The 9,525-nt window shown below is 43.8% G+C and overlaps 1 protein-coding gene across 2 annotated transcripts; it reads right to left on the bottom strand.

The window, feature by feature from the left end:
- Positions 1 to 2,210: 2,210 nt before the first annotated feature.
- SYF2 (SYF2 pre-mRNA splicing factor) lies at positions 2,211 to 9,283 on the bottom strand. Of its 2 annotated transcripts, XM_045476107.1 has the most exons (7): positions 9,171 to 9,282; positions 8,836 to 8,946; positions 6,529 to 6,654; positions 5,741 to 5,858; positions 5,307 to 5,397; positions 4,459 to 4,557; positions 2,211 to 3,442 (listed from the first exon to the last, which is right to left on the bottom strand). In XM_045476107.1, exons 1-7 carry the CDS (start codon positions 9,195 to 9,197, stop codon positions 3,277 to 3,279), a joined length of 738 nt encoding a protein of 245 aa, XP_045332063.1. In that variant the 5' UTR covers positions 9,198 to 9,282; the 3' UTR covers positions 2,211 to 3,276. The 2 variants fall into 2 exon arrangements, with proteins under 2 accessions (XP_045332063.1, XP_045332065.1); XM_045476109.1 differs by lacking the exon at positions 6,529 to 6,654 and having other exon boundaries at positions 9,171 to 9,283.
- Between the last annotated feature and the right edge of the window lie 242 nt (positions 9,284 to 9,525).

The raw sequence follows: 9,525 nt of genomic DNA on the forward strand, positions 1-9,525 counted from the left end.
TTTTTTATCATGTGCGGTAGTAGTTATAATAACTGCTTTGATCTGTGTCCTAATCCAAACGTCTATATCACCTCATTCATTGAGTCCAATTTTCTAGTTTCTCTGATTAGATGCTAAACATTGTGAATTTGATATTTTTGGGTACTGGGAGTTTCTATGTTTTTTATAACAAGTTATTCTTTTTTAATATTTTTTCATTTTTTTTTATTTTAGAGCGAGAGTGCACAAGCAGGAGAGAGGCAGAGGGAGAGAGAGAATCTTAAGCAGCCTCCACACTCAGCATGGAGCCCATGGGGGGCTCAATCCTGAGCCAAAATCAAGAGTCAGACACTCAACCGAGCCATCCAGGCACCCCTATAACTGGTTGTTCTTGATCCTTGTTCTGAACGCGTTTAAATTATTTGGAAACCATTTGATTCCTTCATGTCTTGATTTTTAAGATTGTTTTGTAGACAAGACCCAAGCAGCATTTAGTCTACGGCTAATTATTCTCCGCTATGGACACAAAACCTCCTTAGTCTCCTACCCCATGAATTATGAACTTTTCCATTCCAGCTGGTGGGTAAACACTGGTCCTGGCCACACGTGAGTGCCAAGTACCATTCCCGCCACTCCTTCCAGGTGGTCTTTTTTCTCCCCCATCATCAGCTCACACACATGCAGATCGTACTCAGCCTCATACTTGAGGGGGCAGAGTTCTGTGTGTGGCTCCCTCCTCTCCCGTACTCGGTACTGTGAGCTCTCGCCACTGAGGTCTCCCCAGACTTCCAGCTCAATCTCCTCAACCAAGGGAGTCTCTGGGCTCCACCGGGGTTCTCCCTTCCCACACCACAGCCTGGAAGTATCTAAAGACAGTAGGGCTGGGGTGATCATAAGGCTACCCTTATTTCCTCTCTTAGGGACCACTGGCCTTCCTTGCCCGATTCCCACTACTTTGAAAACTTGTTTCATACCCACTATCCTTTTATTTGTTTCAAGTGGCAAGGTAAATCCGTTTCTTGTCACTCCATCTGGGTTGCAAGTAGAAGTCTCCTGTTCACTCGTTCAATTGGATTTTATTTTCTTCAGTAGGTCGTGTTCCTTCTCATTAAGTTCCTGTCTGAATATCTAATTTTTATGGTTATTCTATCGCCTCTCATCTCCATCCCTAGGTACTTATAAGTTTATATATGCATATTGACTTTTGTATATGTAATATCCATCAACAGGTGTCCGGAAATTGAACCACGCATCGGTCATCAATTTATTCAGTGGTGAGAAACAGGAAGACGAGATGTAGGCACCTAGGGCTACTTGGCAATGCCACCAGGGACTCAAGCTCTGCTCCACACTCCAGCACTTTTGTGCTCCTGCGGGTTACCTCATGGCACAAGATGGCTGCTACAACTCCAGCCCTCCTGTCTCCGTTCCAAGCAGGAAGAAAGGAGGAGGAAGCAGGGAGTGGCAATTCCCTTACCAAGAAAGCAAAAGGTTTCTCAGAATAAGTTAGATGACGTCTTATTAGCCAGAACTCTAACATTTGACCGTCAGTTCCATCTGGAGAAGCTAACGGTTAGCTAGAAATTTTACTACAAATTAACCAAAAAAATCAGGGATCTGGTCGGTAACAAAGAACAGGTAATTGATATTGGAAAGGCAACTAATAGGTCTACAAAGCTATTCTTGCATTCTTAGAATAAACTTTGCTGGCTTATAGTGAACTATGCTTTTAAATACATTTGACAATGTTTTGACTTTTTTTTTTTTTTTTTTTTTTTTGGCTATTGTAATATTCAGGACCAAAAACTTAAACAAGATAGTTTAAATGGAAGTAGAAACATGTTCAATATATTCCCAGAGGCAGTATCAAGGCCCTGTGATCAGACCTGATTAACTACACAAATGCTAGAAGCAGAAACGAGTACAAAAATAGAATGTGCTACATGATTTTTTTTTAAGAGAGCATATGTGCACCCCACACGCACAGGGGAGGGCAGAGAATCTTAGGCAGGCTTAGCACAGGGCCTGATGCAGGACTTGATCCCATGATCATGAGATCATGACCTGAGCCAAAATCAAGAGTTGAACGCTTAACCAACTGAGCCACCCAGGGATCCCAACGGCGACATACATTTTAGAAGGGAATAATCACCAGTGGTATTAAAATGTCTTTAAAAACAAATGCTGATATATTTATGAAATTTTCTCTTTCAGATTTAGAATGCCCCTCATTAGGTATTCAGCATTTTATTCAACACATAGAAAAAGCCATACCAATCTGTCTCTCTGGACTTTTCTTAAAACTATTGTTGTGATAATAAGTCTTTATCTTTCAGGTACTAAAATATTTACAGACAAAATTATACATCTAATATTTGCTTCAAAGTCACATGGGACTCATGGAGGAGAAAGTAGATAGAAATGAAGAGGAAACAGGCTGGCTAGTTGATGATTCCTGAAGAGAGACACTGGGTATACGGGATTCATTGTATTATTCTGTCTTCTATTGACTGTCTTGAATTCCCCATAAATGAAAAATTTTTTAATGTTTATACAGTGAAAGCACAGACTTCAGCATATATATATATATATATATATATATATATATATATATATATACACGTACACACGAGTATATGTGTGTGTGTGTGTGTGTGTGTGTGTGTGTATATATATACACACACACTTACTTCTTTTAAATGTTTTAGTGTTTAGTAGGGATTCTATTCCATAGGATATTTGCTTTTTATAAAAGGAACTGTATACGTCAATATTCATAGAAGACAGTTCTGCTGCTTCCTGAACTTGGTCCTAAGCAGCCGTGGGTAGACAGAGCCCTCCAGTAGCCATGGCCACCTTCCTTCCTCCTCGCTGTACTTAGCTTCGGAGTCTACAAGCTCAAAAGGTTGCCGAGTCCAGCTCTAGATTTTGTCAAATTCTTAACAATATTCAAAGCAACAATGACTGCATTTACGTACGCTGCCGATCATCTGAAGCCCAAACGCTTCAAAGATTAGTCATATACGTTTAAAATACATAGAAAAATAATTAGTATTTATACAAAGTAGATTTTTACAGACCAAGTACACTACATCTTAAAATGCATCTTGTATCCAAGCACAGGAATAGGGGAATATACATGGAAGTATATGTTTAAGAAAAACATTTATTTCCAAATGCTGATGAGGAAGGCATCGTAGAATGACTGCTGGTTTCCTGATAAAAACTTTGAAGAGAACTTCAATTTGCCAGCATTGTCAAGCTTTTAAAAACAGTTCCTAACAGTTCCTGAAGGGATTAGACCGCTGTTCCTCTTTCCAAATTCTGTTTAATTTCAGCCGTATATTTCCCATAGAATCTTTCTGCTTTCTTGTTGAATTTAGCATTCCTTTCATTAATGTAGTCGATGTCTGCATCGTCGTTATAGGGACGTCTCCGGCTGTATTTGTCTCGTTTTTCGATTCTGGTGAAAGAAGAAAATTTACAGGATTCAAAATTGCCTTCTTTTTTTATCCTAGTAAAACATGGCCAGATAGTTATAAAGAGAACCAGTACACTTAGAATAGCCCGCTTGGGGCTTGGGGTTGGGAGCAGTTTTCATCAACATCAGGCTGAAACTGCTAGTTGACAGCACAGCCCTGGGTATGAACTCTGAAATTCAATAAATACAAACTCGTCTTCGGAATTCTTCTAAAAGAGCAGCGATACATTGTCAGCAACGGGACACATGAAATTCTACTTTAAAAAATAATTACAGTATTTATATTACTAATAACCACAGCTAACATGGAGCACAAATGTACCAGATACTATACATATGTACTATGTACTATTCTTTTTAATGTTTATTTTTGCGAGCAAGAGACAGAGACACAGTGTGAGTAGGGGAGAGGCAGAGAGAGAGGGAGACACAGAATTCGAAGCAGGCTCTAGGCTCCGAGCTTTCGGCACAGAGCTCGATGCGGGGCTCAAACTCACTAACTATGAGATCACGACCTGAGCCAAAGCCGTACGCTTAACCAACTGAGCCACCCGGGTGCCCCGAATTTTAATATATATATCACATATGTAACATATGTTACATGTATTAACTCCTAAAATATAAATTCATTCTGCTCTGCCTAATATTCACCCATATCAGCATTAAGAAACACAAATATAACAAAGGTACATTTACCAGAACATTTGTACTTCTTCGAATAATGAACTGGTTATGAAGATAAAAGCCCTTAAAGAAGAATAATTTTCTTTGGACCTTTTCCTGCTTTGATTATAACAACTCAATTTCAGCAACAGTTGGCATCTCCATCCCAAATCGCACGGACTCAACTCACACTTGCTGTCTGTCCCCAAAATCACTACAGACGCTGAGTCGGAACAAGCAAGCACGGTATCCGCCCTTTCAATTCTCTCTCTGCACCCTCTGTCCATTTTGTCATTAAACGTTTAAAACTTCCGGCCGCTGTACTGAGTACTCACTGCTTTTCCAGATCTGTGACCATCCTATCAACCTCCTCTGTGGAAGGCACGTGTGTTCCGTGAAGAAGACTGTCGGATGTTGGGAAAAACTCTTCTCCACTGAAAAGACAGAAGAGTTTTAGAGTGACACTACACGGTTCCACATTTTCAAATTTCAAACTGAACCACCATTCATGGCGAGCGATAAAATGCATACATATATTTACTGTGGGATCCCAACTTTTTTTTTTTTTTTTTTTTTAAAGAAAATTTAGAATTGGAAGGGACCTAAGACATCACCCACCTCCTCCAACACCTTCATTCTACAGATGAAAGAGCCAAGGGCCAGAGGTTAAAGGACTTGCTTCTCGGTTCAGGTTATTTCTCTTCCCACTAATGGGAAGGGTTCAGCAAACTATACCACCTGGTCTGGCACACATTTCACTGGGCCCCAGCCACGCCCATTTGTTCATGACTCCTCCACGGCTGCCTTCACATCACACCAGCGGGGCGAAGTGGTTGTGACAGAGACCAGAGCGTCCACAAAGCCTAAAGTATCTGCAGAAAAAGTTCACCCAGCTGGGCATTCGGCCTCTTAAAATATCTGAGTAACTATGATAATCTGGTTGTTAAACTCAACGCCCGGCTGGAAAAATAGCAAGGTGGTAAGTTTACCTGCTATGGAGTGAGCAATAAATGGTACTGTGAAGGCCAGAAAGTATTCTGAGGCAGATGTTGATAACTGGTACCCAAACATTCACGTGTGTTTGTCTTTATGCGTCTGTGTATGTATACACAACACACACACACACACACCCCTACGTCCCTTCAGAATGAAAACAGGGCTTGCATCGTTCCTGTCAACTTACTGTTTCTTTCTCAGTCTCTCATACGATTCCATGTCAGGTTTGATCTGTTTGGTCAGCCGATGATATTGACGTAACTGGGCAGCAGCATAATCTAAAGATAAAAGGAGAGTCAGAGAAATATATTTCCCTGTTTCGTCATTACGATCCAGAGAATATCAAAATTATTAGTAATATTTGCACAAGACACTAAGCAGAGCTTCTGTCCTGAAGGTGCTGATAATACAGGCTTTTATCTTACCACAAAGAATAAAAAAAAATTCAGGTGATTAAAGTACAGCTTTTTTTACTTCTGCCCTAATGAGACCTATTTGTATTTTTCTCGGGTTCAAGCCTCTTGGAGAATATTCCGTGAAGGGGAGTATCCTTTCTTAAAACCAGAAACACTAAAGGTAATGCTTACCTAACAGGGCCATTCAAGAAAACAACAGCTCTACCTGAGAATCCCAGGTCAGGGTTTTTCCTCTTCTTTTTCCTCTCCCATCTTTCCGCGTCTTCCGCACTGATCTCCAGCAGCTTCACTTTCTCATAGTCTTCCCCTCTTGCGGCACATTCCTAAAAAGAAGGAAAATGTTAATTCCTGCAATTATGACAAAAGCAATTATTTGATCAACTTTAAATCAACGTGGAATAAAGATATCAAGCAAAAAATAATGATTAATACTTGAAGCAAATCTGGGCATCTACTATGGTAGGTAAGAAGTGAGTGCATCAATTTAAAATACATATTCAATGTTTCTCAGGTGCCAGACCCCCTTTTAAATGTTTTACACGCACTGTATCATTTTTTTAATTTTATTTTTAATCTTTATTTATTTTTGAGAGATAGAGAGAGCGTGCACGAGCGGGGGAGGGGCAGAGAGAGAGGGAGACACAGAATCCGAATCAGGCTCCAGGCTCTGAGCTGTTAGCACAGAGCCCGACGCGGGGCTCGAATTCACAGACCCCAAGATCATGACCTGAGTCGAAGTGGGACACTGAACCGATGGAGCCACCAGGCACCCCTACTGACTCATTTAATTCGTAATTAACTCAAATAATTATTACAGTCCCCATTTTATAGTTCAGAAAACAGAGGCACAGAGAGGTTCAATAACTCCCCAAAGTGTTGCTACTAGTAAAAAGCAGAACCACCACGTGGACTCCAGCAGGCTGGCTCTTACTGTCTGGATTCAACAGAATAACTGAAGAAACAACTTATGGAGACAGCAGAGTAGATCCTAACCTTCTTCTTTTCTTCTTCCTGCAGTTCCCATTCCAGACGGGCCTTTCTGGCTTCCCAGTTAGCAGGTAACTTGAGTCTTTTATCTTCTTCAACAACTTCTTGGTGATTCAATTTGCGAGCCTCATTCTAAAACCGTGACACAAAAAGTCCGTCAGCTGAGACACAAAAATAAATCCAAACAAAATCTTGCGCACTTTGAGAAGGTCAAGTAAGTCACATTAACAAGGGGACGCCGTGTTATCCTAAAAGCAAGAGACGGCCAAAGAATTTTAAGCAAGGGAACAGCCTAATTAGGTCTGTATGTGCACAGTCAAGAAATGTGTTGGGCTGCACTGGGTTTGCTTTTCCAGAGGCCTGGAGTTTAAGGTCAGCTGTGCCTCCATTTAGCCACGTGACCCCTTTGCACTTAGGGTTGGATCGGACAAGGTTCAAAACGTGAAGAAGGCGTACTTAAGGAGACTTTAGATGGCAAGAAATAATATTACATCATATGAGGAGAAAGATATTCTACTTTCAATTCTCTTTTAATCCTGATTAACTCAAGGAAAAAGCCTCAACTTGGGGCTGAGGGCTTTAGCACCGATCTTAATATCTCTAACCTTTTCCAAGCCCCTCCTCTTTTTTAAATATCTTAATAGTTTACATTATGGCAAAGGAAAGGTATTTTCCATTTTAATTACTGTATGAAGAGTGTGATTTAAAATGAACTTAACTGGGGTCCCTGGGTGGCTTAGTCAGTTGAGTAGCTGACTCTTAGTTTCTATCTCAAGGTTCGTAGGATCGAGCCCCACGTGAGGCTCTGCACTCACAGTATAGAGCCTGCTTGGCGTTCCTTCTCTGCCCCTCCCCACCTCGCACATGCGTGTGCGCTCTTAAAAACAGACTTAGAAAAAAAAAATGAACCTAACTGCACAAAGCATAATAAGCATATCATCTTAAGGACAACGTAAGCTAGATGCTTCTCAGGTCACAGGTTGGTGGCCGTTAGTCCAGGAAGCCAGGTCTCCTAACATATATTTTACACAGTCCCTCCGAGTAAACACGTCAGTGTGTTTAATCCTTTATTAATGTTCTCTGGACAAAGAGAGGCACTGCTCGGAACAACCATCCCTCTTACATCCTCATACCCTTGGCTCTGGCAACGCCCTCCGGTTGAAGATACCAAGAGCACACCCTGCAGCCAAAGTTGTGTTCGCTGCACTGAAGGAGATGGCAAACCACGGGCGCCGTGGGTATTCCAGTGAGGGGGTGTTAAGAGGGGCTAGCTACAGGATTTAGGTTTGTGTCAGGTGACTGGGGCAGGGGCATAAGGTTCAGGAGAGTGTGGTTGTGCTCTGGATTAGACACCGTCAGAAAGGCAGGGCATTCAACCACCAGGTGTCGTAGGTTCTTCTACAGGATTAACGGGGGGGGGGGGGGGGGGGGGTTGGTGACTAACGCTGTCACTGGTCCTAACAGTCACTGGTGTGAGCAGAAGAGGGGAATGTGTGGTCATTTCTGTGGTTTGACCGGTCTTGTTTTTGTCTCACGCCACCAGTCAGAGTGATGTGGGAGGTTTGTGAGACAAGCTGGCAGTCAGGCTCCCTAAGTTGAAATAGGCTGGAGCTGCTTTTTCCTTCCTCAGCTCCCACTGCAGCCAGTTGTTTGCTGGACTCTTAGCTCTGATATGAATCTCCTTATTTGCATTTGTTCCTCCAGCTTTTTTGTCTGGTAATACCTTACACATCTTTCCAACAGTAGTTTAGGTGTCACCTCTTATGGGAGGCACTCCCACGAACCCCTCAAACTGTATCCATCTCTCCTCTGCACTCCCAGGGCACTCTGTTCCTCACGTTAGCATGCCCTGGCTATAAAGCTGTCTCCTCTCCTTAAGAGCAAAAGCCGTATCTGAATCATCTAGTTCCCCACCAACTAGGCGAGCCACTGACATTACAGGCTTGCAGAGATTTGCTGATTATCTTTGAAGGAACAGGCAACCAGCTCTCTTACTAACACTGGAGGAGTTTTTCTTCCGGTCCCCAGCTCTACATATCCCCTAGGTAAAATGAATTGTGTGTTACACAGCAGGGAGGCCGTTAGTTAATAGAGACTCCCAAACCCAGCCCAGATTAGTTAAATCAGAAGCGGGTGGGAGGAGGGTTGTGTGTATTTTCAAAAGTGACTTCAATCTGTTGCCAGGGTTGAGAAGCACCGGGATCGATATTTCATTCCACTCAGACGATCTGCCAAGCACGCTTTTGCAGCTTCCCGGTACGTCCTCGAACGGGCACGGGGTGACCAGCCTCAGTTGCCTCCCGGGCTACTCACCCGCTTCAGGTGCAGCTCCCGGAATTTGCGAAGCCTCTGTTCGCGCTTCTGCGAGGCCAGCTCCGCCGCCGTCGCCAGGGGCTGCTCCCCCTCCGCGCTGTCCACCGGCACCTGCGGCGAGAAAGACCCGCTGCGGGAGGGGTCGGCTTTTCCCGTACTACCCTGGCCGATTCCCCGCCGGTCCCGAGCGGCCGGGCCAGGCCCTCACTCCAACCCCGACCTTGGTGTCTGCGCCTCACTGGCCCAGCACCCAGACATCTCCTCAGCCTCTGGCCTTTGCCGTCCCCCAGAGCTTCCCCACACAAAAAACCTTGGGCAGAGCCGGCGGAACTTACCTTTTCGGCTAAAATTGCAGCCGCCATCACAAACTTTCCCTCGCCACTTCCGGCAACAACACACAACACTTCCGTCTGCCTTTGTCCCGCCCCGCCGATACATATTAAAAACACACCATGAGCCCCGCCCCTTCCTGGCCGTCTCTGGAACTTGGGACCAATCCCTGCCCCTTTTAGCAGTAGGAAGCTTCCGATTGGGTAGGGGCTTGCGCAGCCGCAAAAGGCCGCAGAGGCAAGGGCGGGGAGGAGTGAGGCGGGAAGAAGAGGCCCGGAAGCTCTCAGAAGCGAGTGGCTGCGAATGGTGCCTGGTAGACGGTCGCTCCGATTGCGTGCTACTCCCTCAAATGAAACGTGT

The sequence above is a fragment of the Leopardus geoffroyi genome, chromosome C1 (genome assembly GCF_018350155.1).
Source record: "Leopardus geoffroyi isolate Oge1 chromosome C1, O.geoffroyi_Oge1_pat1.0, whole genome shotgun sequence".
Classification (NCBI taxonomy): domain Eukaryota; kingdom Metazoa; phylum Chordata; class Mammalia; order Carnivora; family Felidae; genus Leopardus; species Leopardus geoffroyi.

Excerpts from the sequence above, each read along its gene's own strand:
- SYF2 (XM_045476107.1), bottom strand. The coding sequence starts at position 9,197 with ATGGCGGCTGCAATTTTAGCCGAAAAG. Across the intron at positions 6,655-8,835 it reads GGGAGCTGCACCTGAAGCGG|AATGAGGCTCGCAAATTGAA; the intron begins GTGAGTAGCCCG and ends TCACGGTTTTAG. Across the intron at positions 5,859-6,528 it reads AGGAAGAAGAAAAGAAGAAG|GAATGTGCCGCAAGAGGGGA; the intron begins GTTAGGATCTAC and ends CCTTCTTTTTAG.